The 15,986-nt window shown below is 41.9% G+C and overlaps 1 protein-coding gene across 8 annotated transcripts in view; it reads right to left on the reverse strand.

Annotated features, from left to right (window-relative positions):
- TNC (tenascin C) overlaps positions 1-15,986 on the reverse strand; it is an 87,566-nt gene that overhangs the window by 40,034 nt on the left and 31,546 nt on the right. For all 8 annotated transcript variants that reach the window (XM_068656963.1, XM_068656962.1, XM_068656964.1 and 5 more), the window contains exons 2-8: positions 7,841-8,433; positions 5,584-6,897; positions 3,581-3,844; positions 2,508-2,623; positions 2,249-2,405; positions 1,358-1,627; positions 24-209 (exon numbers count right to left, since the gene is read on the reverse strand). In XM_068656963.1, coding sequence (XP_068513064.1) covers positions 24-209; positions 1,358-1,627; positions 2,249-2,405; positions 2,508-2,623; positions 3,581-3,844; positions 5,584-6,897; positions 7,841-8,303 — 2,770 coding nt within the window. In that variant the 5' untranslated portion in view covers positions 8,304-8,433. The remainder of the gene's footprint in view (positions 1-23; positions 210-1,357; positions 1,628-2,248; positions 2,406-2,507; positions 2,624-3,580; positions 3,845-5,583; positions 6,898-7,840; positions 8,434-15,986) is intronic.

Consider the following 15,986-nt stretch of genomic DNA (forward strand, 5'->3'; position numbering starts at 1 on the left):
TAACAATCTCCCAATTCCCTTACCTGTGAGTGTAGCTCTGGTTGTTGCTTGGCTGCCCTTTGGCACTGTGATCTCAGCATGGTCTCCACCAGAAATGGGAGCAAACTTAATTCGGTAATTATCAATGTTTGCATGGCTATTCTTCCACTCCAAAGTAATGCTATTGTCTGTCTGTGAAACTCGCTTCAGGTTTCGTGGAGCATCCAAGTCTGTAATAAATACATAAATAAATAAACACATAAATAAATGGAGTAATGCTCTTATGACAACACACTCTTATGACAGCCATTTTTAGAAACTCAATATGATTCATGAAGCTGACAGATTTCCTCTTATATGATGCCACTATATTCTCAACTACATTAATTAGATGTCTTTTAGCATGAAGTGTAGAGTTCACTAGCTTTGGGAAAAAAGTCAGAGGAAGAAATTCACCATTTATCTCCTGAAACAAACAAAAGAAAACCATTTCAACTTCAGTAATTAATTTTAATTACAAAATACATAGTTGTGGGAAAACATATTTGGATGAAAATAATATTTTCCTTTACAAATACCTTAGCTTTCCAAATTGAAAAAAAGTTGCTAAGAAAAAGTAAAAGACCAACTCTAGAATGTCTGTTCAGTTAATATCTTGGGCACATGGCTGAAGGGAACTTTAAATCTCAAAATGCAAGGTGAATATTTTGTAGAAATGCAATAGGCTTTCCCTGTTTATACCTATGGTAGGCTCAAATCGTGCTCTGAATAAACTGCCGCATTTTGGGATGAAATGGGAGGTAATTCTCCATGTACCATCTACTCAGGTCCCTTAATATATCCAAACGTTGACAATATGCTGAAGGACCCACATTTTCATAAAGCATTCACAGGATAACAAAGGAGCAAAGAAAACTTGAAAAAATACATGAGAGAAAACATTTGCAGACCTTAAGAAGGAAAAAGAGCAATGTTCTCTGCTAATCTACTATGGGTTTAGACAAACAGAAATAAGGTCTTTGATGGAATAAGAACCATGGAAGATATTTAGCTCAGCAATCAGAGAAGTAATCCAGAGGAATTTGTTTTATGGAGTAAAGATTTATGGTATGATAAGCAAAAGCTTCTAAGTGACTTAATAATATAATTCCCATTTTCAAAACACATTTAGAGACTGGAGGGACCTAAATATTTTGATGAGCCAGTAAAGTATACAAGACACAGAAAAGCCTCCATCTTCATGTACTTCTATAATACCATTGGTTCTGTGTTGATCTAGTAACTATTAACTCAAGCAAGACAATGCAAACAGCACAGGAAGATTGATGGTGATTACATTAAACTCCCAGAAATCTGGGTTGGTACCCAAGCTTCCTACCTGTGACAAAGACTTCTTTCACGGGGTCACTTTCCATGTCCCCTCGCCGAGAAATAAGCGTCACTTCATATTCTGTGTGTGGTCTCAGGTTTCCAATAGAATATTGGTTTTCATCCTCAGAAAGGTCAATGGTAGTTCTGTCCCCTGGAACATCCTTGGGGCCATAGGTGAGCTCTATGCCTTCAATTTCAGCCAAGGGTTTGGACCATGTGATCAGAGCTGTGGTGTCTGTGACATCTTTTGCCTCAATTTGGCTAGGGGCATCAAGCTCTGTAACAAAAGAAGAAAATGTCTTTTTTTTTTTTTTTTTCTTTTCAATAAAGCTTACTAGAAAACTATAGCACTTAGGCTTTTAATTGCTTCAGAACAAAATTAAAATGAATGGCTCCTACAAACTGAAGCTTATCTTCATATTTTTCATCCTTTACTTTTTACAGCTGTAGAAGAAAGTGCCAGATGGAGCCAATTTGTAAGAAACAAGTTCATAAAAATTCATTAACATCTGAAGTTGCCAAAACAAAGACAAACAGAAACCCTAAGAGTCCTGCATAATGGAAGCTCTCCCCTAAGTAATTTCTTTACACCAATACCACCAGGAAGAAAGAAGTTCTAGTTACTATTGATGCACCTTTTAAAAAAGGATAAAAATAGATACTGCTAGCTACCTTCTAAATAAAATTAAATTTACTTTCCTCTTCAAAAAGGTAATTTGGGAAGGAATTAATTTATCTTCATGTCTTCCTTAACAGCTCCAATGCTTCCCCCCCCCCCCTTTTTTTTCCTTTTCCCTATATAAAGCTTAGCTTTCCAAAAAAAATTTAACACTACCAAGACTACATCAAAAAGCAACTGTTTCATTGGTTGCACTATACCAATACAGGTTATGCTTACTTGTGGTTATCACTTTGGATAGTCCTGGTCCCCTGGTATTGTTTTTCACTATATGAAGGGATACATTATACTGCTGCCCTGGTGCCAAGCCTGGCTGCATATATGATGTCTCTGGCCTTTTCAAGCTGCTGGTTATATCTCCATTATCGTCCTTTTTCTGTAATACATGAAACAAGCATTTATTATAAACACAAAAAATTCAGGATCTTTCACTTGGACAAGAACCAAGGCTTCTGTACAAAGAACATTGCTTCCTTACCATATTACGGAAGACCAGCTCCCAGCCATCAAATGAAATGCTCAGAGGATCCCACTCTACCTGGACAGATGTTTCTCTAACAGATTTGAATTTCAGACCTTCTGGAGCAGGCAGATCTGTGACAGAAATAAATAAATAAATAAATAAATAAAGGGGAAAATTACATGTGCAACGAGTAATAAATGAGGGCACTGGGGTGTGACAGCTACATCTATCCACAGCTATAACTTTCCACAGCTTTCCATAGCTTTTCACAGCTATAACTATCTGCCATGTAGGGAGCTGTATCTGAGATGTTTTAACTCACTTCACAGCTAGGTATTCTGCCTTTGGACAGACATTCCTCTGACCTGTTCTAGATTTCACCTTAGAATAAAATAATTGCCCTAAAAATGCCTGTTTTTGCCCTCTTGAAAGAACCTCATGTGGCCATTTGAAGTTAGGTGAGGTAAATCCTGCCCCAAGTCTCTCAGAATGAGAACAATGACAGAAGTCAAAGAGCATCTTTTGAGACTGGCATGTTGAGATATGATTGTGCTGTGCACAACACAAAAAGGGAAACAGACAACAAATTATCAGATAAGCAGATAGAAAGCAAGTTGTGGTAAAACACACGAAAGATGTAAAACAAATATAATCTCCATTTTAGTCAAAAGATTTTGAATCCAAGTGATTTCACATTACTCTTATTGTACTTTCTGTATTTATATATATATATATATGCATATATATATGTGTGTATATATATATATATATATTTTTTTTTTTCCAGGAAGCATTACCAGAATTTAAAAATGCACCTTTTTATGAAGAAACTGAGGGTTTTAATTTACAAAGACCCCACAATATTCATTGTCATGAGACCACTGCAGAGACATTGGTATTGAAAAAGAAAAGGAAATGAACAGTCATTGGTATTGAAAAAGAATAGAAAATGAAAGTATGAAGGCTGTCCTTGACCAGAACAGAAAGTGAGCAGGAAATGGAAAATACAAAAGGAAGAAAACCCTAACAAAAATAAATGCTTGCTACAGAACAGACAAATGAGTGAATAAAGAGAATATTAAACTCACATGTTGCTACTCTGGCACTGACTGGAATACTCTTCTTGTTTTTAAGGATTGCAAAGACACGGATAAAATATTCCACACCCGGCTCCAGTTCATGAATGGTGGCAGATGTCTCGTTTCCTGGTACAGTGAACTGCAGATCTAAGCCACCACTGCTGGTAGGGACATAGGTGACAAGGTACTGATTGACGAGATTCTCATGCTTCCATTCCAGATTTACAGTTTTATCTGTTACATTTGTTACAGTCAGCTCTGTTGGAGGAGACACTAGGGAGGGGAAAAGCAAAACAAAAGTTTTCAAGGCTCAGAAAATAATGACCTACCCAGTTTCACATTTTCCCAGAAGCAGTTTATAAGAATCATCTAACAAATAGGGAATGGGGAAGCCATGCCACACAAATTAGCCACTTGTAGAAAGGAATGTTCAGTTGATGAAGACTACAGATGTTTCCAAAAGTCACGGGCCAATTTCTACTTTCATACTTGCGTATAACCTATGGCTGACTGTGTTCCAGATCCTCCTCTCATGGCTACTACACAAGACTACTATAGCTGGGTCGTTAGGGATTCAGACGATTAACTCAACTGCCAGCAACACATGATTTTATAGTTGGAAGTGCTGGGGTTTGGATATACAGAATTGCACAGATTTTCCACAGTAAAATAAAACATGATTATTTTTGTAAATACTTTCAATAGATTACTCCCCATTTGCATGCACAAGGACACAGAATGTGGCTTGGGAGCCTTCCAGGAGGAAGAGATGAAAAATGGGAATTTCTTTCAAATCGTATTCATTGTCTTTTACAATGTTCCCAACCCCAAAGTACTCTTTGATTACTCTACAAAGATCTTAGTTCTAAAATACCTCCCTTGGGATCTCTTAAAAAAAACCTGCCTCCTTTATAGTGTAACACCTGTCATTATCTAGCTGCCAACATTTTCTATCGATTTCCATAGAGTCAGTGGTAATGGGAAACTAACCTGGTTTTATAGCTAAGTTTCCACTCCAGTTGATTCCATTATTTTACTCTAAGCTTTGTCAAATCTAACAGTATATATGTTCCATGTATATATATAATACACACACACACATATATATTTTATTTTAGTTAGAAAAATCAATTTGGTCACTTGAGTGAGAACCAAGGCCCCTGCAATAATCCTGAAAGCTTGCATGACAGTATTTGTGACATCTGGCAATTCCATCATGATGGGTGTCTCATACTCAGATAGGACAATCTTATTTTCTGCTCATGCCTTGCCTCCACCAGGGATCCAGCTCAAAGGTCCATCTTCAAAGCAAGGTCCTTGGGGTCTGAGCCCTTAGGGTCTGACAGCATACACTGTCAGTGCTATGCATTTTGGTTTCAGCTCCCACAATAGTGATAGCATTGCAAATGCAAGTTCCCTTTGTACTGGTCCAGTGTGGGACTGTGAACTAGAAACTGCAAGAAGTACTTGATATCTAAGCTCTTTATTTCCTGAAGTTCTTACCCACACCGCCTCATTCCTGACAGCATTATATTTTAGGCAAAATTCTGTCCATATTCTCTCGACTAATTCTGCTTAGTATCTAAGTAAGAAGTTTCTGAATTCACCTCCCTCTTTCTCCACAGCTAGTACAGTTTCTTTTAGATGCATCTTTTTAGCATCATGAGAAACCAAAAGGTAATAGTGACAAACGCCCATTCAGTGATAGCTACAGCTCCAATGGCATTGTATCAGGAGCAAATTTGGAGACAATAAATCGACTATCACCATTATCAGCCTTTTAGATTGCTGACCACCACATTTCAACAGAAACCACTACACTATATAGCCCTGAAAAAGTAAGGGAGGTGAAGTGCTTTCTCTCAGTGCTGCAACTCCATCAATTCAACTGTTCAGACTATGATGAAGATGAGCCCAGCTACATGGAAGACATTCATGGCCCCTCCAAGGCTGATAGATGGACACAGAGGATTACCCAGGGGAAGCAGATTGAAAGGGTCATTGCAACCTACCATCAGAGCAGTCGATTCCCATGTAACCATCCTCGCAGACACACCGTCCATCAATGCAGCGGCCCACATTGTTGCAGTCATTGGGGCAGGACCGTTCACGGCAGTCTTCCCCAGTGAAGCCCTCGTGGCACACACAGCGCCCGTTGACACAGCGCCCGCGCTGGTGGCAGTCGTTGGGGCAGGACAGCTCACCACAGTCCTCCCCTGTGAAGCCATTGTCACACACGCAGTGTCCCTCCACGCAGCGCCCACGGTTGTGGCAGTCGTTGGGGCACCTCAGCTCACCACAGTCCTCTCCCGTGTACCCCTCGTCACACACACACTGCCCATTGATGCAGCGCCCGTGGTTGTTGCAGTCGTTGGGGCACCGCAGCTCACCACAGTCCTCCCCCGTGAATCCTTCGTGGCACTCGCACTGCCCGTTGATGCAGCGCCCGCGGTTGTGGCAGTCATTGGGGCACCGCAGCTCCCCACAGTCCTCCCCGATGAATCCCTCGTCACACACGCACTGCCCGTTGACGCAGCGCCCGCGGTTGTGACAGTCGTTGGGGCACCGCAGCTCCCCGCAGTCCTCACCCAGGTACCCCTCATGGCACACGCAGCGCCCATCCACACAGCGCCCACGGTTGTGGCAGTCCTTCGGGCACCTCTTCTCACTGCAGTCATCCCCAACGAAGCCCTCATGGCAGACACACAGCCCGTTCTCACAGCGCCCGTTGCCATTGCAGTTGTTGGGGCAGGTCAGATCCCCACAGTCCTCTCCGGTGTAGCCCTCCTCACAGAAGCAGGTCCCGTTGACGCAGCGCCCGCGGTCGAAGCAGTCGTTGGGGCAGATGAGCTCGCTGCAGTCCTCACCGGTGTAGCCCTCATCGCAGACACACTCGTTGTCCACACAGCGCCCGCGGTTGTGGCAGTTGTTGGGGCACAGGGGCTCGCTGCAGTCCTCGCCAGTGAAGCCCTCGTGACACACGCACCGCCCACCCACGCACCTCCCGTGCACGCTGCACCCATAGGGGCAGAGCTCCTCGCTGCAGTCTGTGCCTGTGTACCCCTCAAAGCACACGCAAACCCCATCCACGCACTTGCCTTGGTCGTTACAGTCGGAAGGGCAGGAGGCCTGGCTGCAGTCCTCGCCGGTGAAGCCCTCGTCACAGATGCATTTGCCCTGTGAACACACTCCGCGGTTGAAGCAGTGATGCGGGCAGGCGGGTTCAGAGCAGTTGGGGCCTTTCCAGCCAGGCTCGCAGACACAGCCGCAGATCTCGGTGCTGTAGTTGCCATGTCCACTGCAATAGGGTGTCGTGTCCAGGCGGCCTGTATCAAGAGTCGGGAAACCCGTTACCCCCTTACTTCTGGGATGTGTTAGGCCAATGTGACACACAACCTAAAAGGGTCTGATTTTCCCTGTTCCCTACAGGTCTGATTTACAGAATCACCAAAGGTTTTGAAAGACACGCTCCCATTCTCTCATAAGATTTAGTTTACCAGGAATGCTTTAATTCACACTGCTGCCAGGGAAAAGCTGCTGCCAACTAATAGCTAAATGAGCATCTTAGATTCCTCTGCTCTTCTCAAAATCTCTCTTCCATCGACTGAGCAGCTTCCCTGACTGCCTCATTATGGCACACACCCGTATTTACCAGAATGTGTTCTATGTTCACCAGAACATAGAAAGCCAGGCAGCACACTGTGTCATCCACAGTGAGACCAGATCTGAGTTCAGAGGGACAGATTACAGCTGTACCTATGTTTTCTCTATCTCATGACCAGCGTCTTACCTCAGTTTAAAAAACAGCAGGAAGGATACTTTCTTTTTACTTCTCAAATCATTTGTGCTCACTAGTACTCATCTATTGCTTATATCCTGCTGTATTTTTATTGGTCTCTGTTAAGGAAAACTTGGACATGAAAACAGTTACATTGGCAGCCTGCTCAAGGGGACAAAACATGGAGCCAAAAGCTTAGACTGTGTGAGTTTTAATCTCAACTCGACACTGACTGTTACCTTGTCCAAGTGCCATACATGCTCAATGCCACCACTACAAGGCAGCCCAGACAGACTCCTGACCCCCAGATCCACAAAACTGCAAAACTGTGAATGAACCAAGCTGGCAAATGCATTCCCACTTTTGATTACATTTCAAAATTAACAGGTTGACTTTTGCTCATTCTTGAAACAGATTTGAGTATCTACTCTAAACAAGATCTGCTGCCAGCGTGAGAGTTTCCCTGAGAGTGGCTCCCCAGTCTGCCTTACCTTCTGCTGTCTGGGAATTAGGACAGCATCCAGCCCCGCTGGCACACTGCTCCCGGAGGGAGGATACCAGCCCCTCCAGCTCCTCTAGTCTGCTCAGCAGATCCTTAATATCTGGGGCAGCTGCACAGCCACAAGCCCGGCGGGGGATGTTGATACGGTGAGTGAAGACAATCTGGTTCTCATCTTTCACCGTGTGCTCCTCGTAATTCTTGACAGGCTCAATTTCTGCCTTCAGGTCTGCATCACCACTTGCTGTATCCAGGTCCACAGAGCAAAGGGAGCCAACAGGCAACTTAATGTTGTAGACATGGTTAAAAACGAGAGGCTGGCTGTCCTCTGGTAAGGTCACATTTAGCCCAGTTTCCCGCTTCTGCCTGATAATTCGCTTGATGAGTCCACCACTGACATGCTGGTACAGCAAACCTAAGATTGCACAGGCCAAAACCTGTGTGGGGAGTCCCATTGTGGCGTTCAGTTCCTTTTCAAAGCTGATGGATTCCTATGTTTCTTTGGCCTTTGTAGTCTGGAGGGAAAATCGGACAGCCAGTTCAAGCCAAGTTGGATTTCCTCTCCTTTCCTGTCACACTTGTTCCCTAAAACAAGAAGAAGCAGTGTAAGAGATGATCTGCAGCTATTCCACCCAACAAAAGGCCAGTGGCACTGAGTGTGTGCTGGTGTCCCTTAAAGAACGTGGCTGTGGTGCCGCTCAGTGTACGATCTCACTTGACCAAAATTGCTGAACTTGCTCTTAAATAACAGTGCAGATAGAGGTATGTACAATAAATCCATGTTCTGCTACTGTTCAACTCATGGCAGAAGTCTGCATTTCCTTCACCCGCTAGGCCACTGCTTGAAGGATACTGGAGGCTGGACCATGTGAAAAACTTGAGACACTGTCAAAAGGCCTATCAACACTAATAAGCCCATAGCAGCCCTCTTCCATATGCTTTAATTTGTTTCAATTTCTAGGGAATCTGAACTCTAGGGCTCGAAGCTCAATAATAGGTTTTACTGCACTGACAATCTGCCCACAGCATGAAGATAAACAGAGCTCTCTGAAGAGCTCTCTTAACTGCAGGTTAAGGGTGCTAGTGTCAGTGTTCATATCATCATTCTAGCAATATTTTAGCATAAAAGTAATGAGATGCAAGAGATTATCCCAGATGAGGCTCCAACAAGGGAGACACCGTGTAAGAAATATCAGCAGAAATATAGGAAATCTATCAAACCATTGAGTACAATAGAAAACTTCAAAGGACAGGAGAGCAAGCAGGTGGGCAGGAGGGAAAACCAGGGTAAAAGAAAATGCACACAGATACACCAAACTGGGGCTGGAGGGGAGGGAAGAGAAGGAAAAGAAATCCTTTGATCATCTCAGTTCTCCCAAAGAAACAGAAAGCTTTTTATGAGTAGAGGTGTAAAAAGTCTTTTTAGCAACCAATAAGCCTTTTCATTACACAACATTTCTCAGTGTCTTATCTTTCACCAGCAAGTATTTCACACAATACCTTGCAGAGGGTTGCAAGCACCTGGCTGGGATTTACTAGCTCTTCCTGAAACTCACTCTTTTCAAATAGCTTCAATATTACCTCTTCCTCCTCAGTCTGAACCCATTCCTTTCAAATTATATGAGTCAGGGGAGCTGAAAGACATCTGTTGACTTCCATGCAGAATCAGCCCTTTAGCATGCACAGTGAGAACTAAAAGCAGCTAATGGACAGACTAAACAAGTGTACCTCTTAAATGTCATCTTAACATTTGTTTTTCTTTCTGCTCGTTTAAATAGTTAGGTCAGTGACTGGGCTTTCACTAATTGTAAGCTTCTTCCACTCTTCTGCTTCCCACAAAGTATATAGGATCATTTTTCTCATACTATTCCAGCTGCTTTTGTGAAAAATAACAATCATACATCACACACTTTACTGAAGTAACTTTGTGTAGACAATGTTGAGCTCACAAGGAGTGAACTTCACCCCTTTTTATTGGCAAATAAATCAGAAGTAAACACGCAGTGGTGGAGGCTTTTGTCTTGTGGAAAAGCATTCAGCTTGAAGCCATTTCTAACACTTACCCTGTTTGTTCAAATATGTCTGCAAGCCCTATCTGCACCAGAGGAGATCACAATTAGATTAGATTAGGTAGCTAATAAAGAGTAACAGAGACAGACATGGTCCAGGCCTCATTTGTGACTCAAGCGAATCCCTAAATAGGGCTGCAGTTCATGAAACATATTCAGGACAATATCTGAAGTGGGATTTAACTTTCAAGTACCCCCATATGTTTGCAAACTGCTTTCCATGCAGTGGAATCCCATGTGCTAAATATGTTTTGCCCTGAGACAAGGTTATAGAGCTGAAATTGATGCTTAGTCCTCAAGTAGTTGTTTAAGGTACACACTGCTTGAAAGAACAGAACAAACTGGAGGTAGCTATGCACCTAATTCTCACTGAATTTCAGTTTGAGTCTCAGTTTATTTATGGCTTCTGTAATTCCCAGCCTACAAGAATATTGGCCTTGTCCAGACCTAGAAAGCTGATGGAAGTCTTTCTGCTAACAGCTGTGAGCTTCCATACCATTTTATGGGGATACAAACTGCGATTTTTGTATATGCCTGGAAAATAAAAGCCCTGCTTCTGAGAAAAGCTATTCACTGTTGCCTTCACTACAGATGAAAGCCACACTAATACTATTAGTTTTACTGGATATTCATCACATTAGAGTCAGCCAAACCTCTCAGCCTACAGACAATACTCAAGACATAATGTATCTTGGCTGACATCCTTTTGAAGTTTATGAAGGGTGGTCTGGAAGAAGCATTCCAGTGTCTGATCTGTGACCTCTGTGTTTTGAAAGTGAATGTGATGTCTGAGCTAATTTGGATCAGGTGTTTCTCCTCTGATCTGCCAAGGGCCCAGCATGATAAGCTGAGCTCCACTGCTAGATCTGAGATCTACAGAACAAGACACCTTCATACAATTATTTGTACATTAGCCTTATTTTTGGCTGGAAGAAAAAAGATTATGTCCTCCCATCTAATATCCTTCAAACATATCTACATAACAGCTCAGGCCATGATGGACCACCCAGGAAGGCACTTCTAGAGAAAAATGGAAGACAGCAATTGCCAGGCTCAGCTGTTCCTTCATTTATTTTCCAATCTTCTTCCTTTCAGAATGGCCCAAGTAGATTGTGCTTAAAAGTTGCAGACACACTACCTCTTGGAGACAAACTTTTCTTTGCAAACATCAGCTGCTGGATTATTTACAGGGACCTAGAAGTCTGGCAGCAAGAGTCTGCAAATGAAGGTAACTTTTCTCATCATGAGCTTGGACGTGCTGCAATGCATATAAAAGGTGTTGGGTGATGTTTGTGGCATGTTTGTCAGATATGCTGAGTGACTTGTCTGCCCCGAAATGTGTCCTATTTTACAAGCAATTAGTCTAATAAGAAATCCTACTTGTTTCTTATAAACTGTGCCCCCTAATGTCTTCCTACCATCCTGACTACAACACGACTGCTTCAAAAATCTTGGCAATGATTGTGTGGTTCTGCAAAATCTTCTGCTTGTCATGAAGAACACTACATTCTAACAGCTCCTCTCGTCCCACCTAATTACTGGCATCTTTCTGTGGCCATCACCCTCACTGGGGCAAATCTTATCTTTTAGTTCTCTCCTTGTAGATCATCCCATGCCAGAGAGCCTGCAACCACAAAATAAATAATAACAAAAGGCACTGTGGCCTCTTACACCTGTCCTAATTTTCCTGGATGAGATGTGACTTCCTGCAGGCCTGAATTTCGCAGTCATGTCATTTAAAGTTGTGGCTAAAAATTAAGAAGCTAATCATGGCATCTATGCAGTACTAGCTTACCCAGAAAGTATTAGGAAAAGGAAATGTCCTGTATGAATAGTAATTGTAAATATTAGATGTTATCCAAGGAGAAAAAAAAAGACCATTCCTAGAAAAACACTCCTTAAAAACATGATCACTACATGGTAATGCACCTAATAATATGTGGTGGAAGTGAGATGGACTGTCAATAGCACAAAGAAAAGAAACAATTTTCATTTCCACCACACACCCTTTCATCTGAGGATCTCAAAGCGCAACATCTGTTCGTCTGATTGTCAAAAATGAGAAAATATTAAGGCTATTTTTTGTTTTAGATGACTCCTCTCCCCTCATTGACATCATAACTTTTTCAGCACATTTAAATTTAATTAAAATTTGTTTCTTAATAGGAAATGGTCAATCCATCTTGGAAAAAGCTGAGGAACTCCTGAGTCCTAAGAAACACTCAGCAAAGGTAACATATGAATATTTTCCTTCCCCACAGATGTATTTGCTGGAAACCAGCAGGTGTGAGAAATTAAATTAATATGTTTGCGTAGTTTACAGTTCTAGTTTACCACTTTGGTCTCTCTTGCAAATTCAGGAGTGGCAGAGCTGAGATTATTTGCCGGCACATGGAGCGATAAATATGCAAATGAGATCCCTGTGTGAGTTTAATCAAAACAGATTGCAGCAATGAAGAAATGGAGGTGTTAAAAAAATATCTCAGCTGTCCTTCTTAAAGGAGGCAGAAGGTTGATTAGATTTGCTCAGGCACCCTCTACATGTCACGACTTGGAAATTAGACTTAAAGAAGGCAGGATGAAAAAAGAGAGAGAAAAAAGACTACAAATCCTCTCCAAACAGATACTTCCAACATCACAGCAGGAAGGGATCAAATAATGTCAGCATATATTGTATTCCAGCACACCTTGTTAAACATGGATGGAAGTATCAATGGGAGGGATTCTGACAGAGGGGAAGACTCAGTTGGAGGAGAGCCACAGCCCTCTGCAGAAAGCAGAATGGAGCATTGGTAATTGCTCATGTCAAAATAGCTTTCTGCGATTTTTTAACAGAAGAAATTGCATATTTCAATAATTTCCAGCAAGGTGTGATCTAGCTGTCTGTTCCCTCAAGACTGGGGTATCCAGCAGTGCCTGTGTGTACACACTGGCCTCATGATATCACAGTGCTCTTCTCCTTATCTATTGCCATACAGACAAGAGTCTTGCTGGGAATTTGATGGGACCTGGGAGACTCCCTCATTGCAGACACAGGGAATTTGTGCATTTTCTACAAGGAATAAAAGCAGTGCTGTTACAGAGGATTAATAAATTGAAGCAGTCTGCCAGTGTGCATTTTTACAAGGAAGATTTTCAAAAGATGCAACCTTTTGAAGAAAAATTGCTAACAATATAGCTTTGCCAAGAGCATGTGACTCTTGAGGCTCCAGGCATCTTCTCAAACAGATGGATTAAGTCTGAAGTAAATTGAAATGTTCACAAAGAAAGAGACTGAGGGAGACTGCAAGTTTTGACACAGCAGGCCAAAACATGAACAGTTCTGATTTCATCATCTTTCACCGCTGTTTCCATAAATTTATAACTACAGAAAATCATTTTCTTTCCATTCCCAATTGCAACTGGGCAACGGAATCAGCAGGGAGTCTCAGTGTAGGTCAAACTATACTATGTCACAGTTTAGAGCTGAAATTCATAATAGTTCTGAAAGATCAGTGATGAATCTTTCCAGCAGACACAACCAAAGCCAAATTGTTGCTGTGCTTTTCTCCTTTATTTACATTGTAATCATTTTAAGGAGAAGATTTTTAAGGCAGCCAAATCTGACTCAGAAAACTGAAAATATAACTCAGAAAATCCACTGTTTTCTCTGTACGTGCAAAGAGAATTTGCAGTTGTTTCAAGAACAATTGGAGACCACAGATACAAACAAGACTTTAGGAGGTGAAACTCTAAGGGGCAATATTCATAATTCAGAAATTTTCTTTGAAGTCTTAAGTCAACTGTAGAAGCAGAGGAAAACCTGTTTTCATAAGTATCAGGGAAGAAAGAAAGAAGCCAACTCCCTTATTCTCAAAAGTTCTATCAGATGAAATGCAGTGTGATAAACTGTAATCCATCCAGGTTCCCAGTTGCACAGTGAGGATTTACCTCTAATTCATGTCCAAACAACTTCACGCCTATCTCTGGCCAGTTCATGAAGAAATTCAGTCCTGTGTGTGTTCTAGGGATTCCTATGACATCCCTACATTTCTGTAGGGAGCTGGGTTTTGTTTGTTTATTTATTTTTTAATTGAAAAGAAATCCCAAACCTGGTAAGCCCCCAAGCAAACAACGGATCCAGACCCAGTGATCCCGCCTGTTTATAAATGACAACATGCAAAGGCATGGATTTCAATGCCTTTCTCCTACCTAGCTCCAGATTTGCAGACTGAACCTATTCCTGAAAGTCAAAAGGAGAGAAAGGATTAGCCAAAAAGACCTTTCTGCCAGTGGATGCCCAACAGCACCAAGAGGAAGAAAGCACTCCATGGAACAATGGTACAGAGACAGGCAGAAAGGAAACAACTGGAAAGGAAGTTTTTAAATACGCTCAACTAGAGAAGCACAAAATCTAAAGACATGGGGTGATATAGGTAATAAAATCTTCTTTCTGTAACAGAAATGATTTAGCAATATCCGTAAGTCCAGAATGAGGGTCCCTTGGCATCCACATGTGTTTTGGGGGGAAAGAGAGGGGGGGAAGGGGGAAAGGAGGCAGAAAACCTTTTTTCTAAAGTTTTGCAGTTAGAGTGGAGAGACAAAGCCTCAATCCTACATTTTAAATATGGGAAACTGAGGCACAAAGAGACACTGAGACACCTGAGCTCCTAGAAGCCTCTTCATTAGGACTAGGCAAGCCTCAAAGCTGAAAAAGGGTCCAGTTTCGCTAAGTCTCATCACAGCAGTTCAAGCACAGGCACCTCACAGCACCAGACCCTAGTACCACACTTTCTTTTTCCTTATTCTGCCTTTATGACTTCAATTCTTACTATTTAAGAACAAACTGGCATTTTCTCTTTGATGTGGTTAAGCTCCCACAGCTCAGAGCTCTGGATACATCCTGAAGCCATCTGCGTTTCATCCAGTGCTGGCACTGGATGTTTGCAAGAAACCTTGGTTCCTGGGGCAGAGAACACTCACACAGACCGGCACTTTGCACGCAGAGATGGGAACTGATTTTCGCAATTAATTCTTGATCGATTTCTGAGCTCTCCTAGATTAGAGTTGTCATGCGCAGAATGCATGCATTATATGTTCTGCGGGCCTCATCATGCCAATGTACTTACTCCTATAAATGAAACAGATTTTAGACTACCATAAATGAGCCCTGCAGTAGGTCCTGGTGATCATTTGAATTACAGTCAGACTTGTACCTCAGACTGGTTCAAAGAGCAGCAATAAAAAAGATTCACACACACTTTTTGCCCCATCCAGCCCCTGAGGTCCTACATTAAACACCACTCAGCTAAGCCTGAACTCCTCACTCCAGTTAATTTTTCATCTTTGGCTTCAGCTCTTAGGTAACATTTCTGCTTTTGGGAAGCTGTGTAGTTTCTGGTTCACAGATCCTACTGTACGTCATCTTTAAATAAAACCATTTGGATTCCTTTTAGCCTCCGCCCATTCTACCTTGGCTGAAAAGCAGCATATAGACAGGACTTTGCCAAGGCTCTTTGAGAAGGAATTTTAATTAATTGCTTTGTGTACAATTTAGAATTTAGCAAAGGCTCATATTTCAAAGGCATCAGCATGACAGTGCCACAAAGAGGGAGGAAAAATAACCCACTGAAGCCAACATCCATAAAAATGTGAAAGAGCTATGGTAAATTCTGAATGATAAGCATAAAAGCAGCCCCTTGAGAGACTAAACCTTCTGTCGTACAGTGACTATTTTGAGTTAAATTAGCATGATTATTCCATTATAAACTACTTTGTTTCAAGAGTTTTGTATTCTTAGCCATGGAAAATCTCCCTAGGTCTATCCTTGTTCAGGATCTCAGAGAAAAAACAGACATTTCTAAACTAAACAATGAGCTTGGCTGTTTTTCAAAGCAGAGCAGAAGTTCAGAGATCAGAGGTGGTCTTCTTCCAGTATCAGTAACATCTTTGATCAGTTAAGTGTTAGTGAGCAAATCTCATGAATTAAATGAAAAATGAAGTCAACTGGCAGAGCTGCAGCTGGGAGAAAAGGACTGCTGAAAACATGCAATAATTAAACAGAAGTGAAAATCACATTATATGATGAGG

Source organism: Anas acuta, chromosome 20 (assembly GCF_963932015.1).
Source record: "Anas acuta chromosome 20, bAnaAcu1.1, whole genome shotgun sequence".
NCBI lineage: Eukaryota > Metazoa > Chordata > Aves > Anseriformes > Anatidae > Anas > Anas acuta.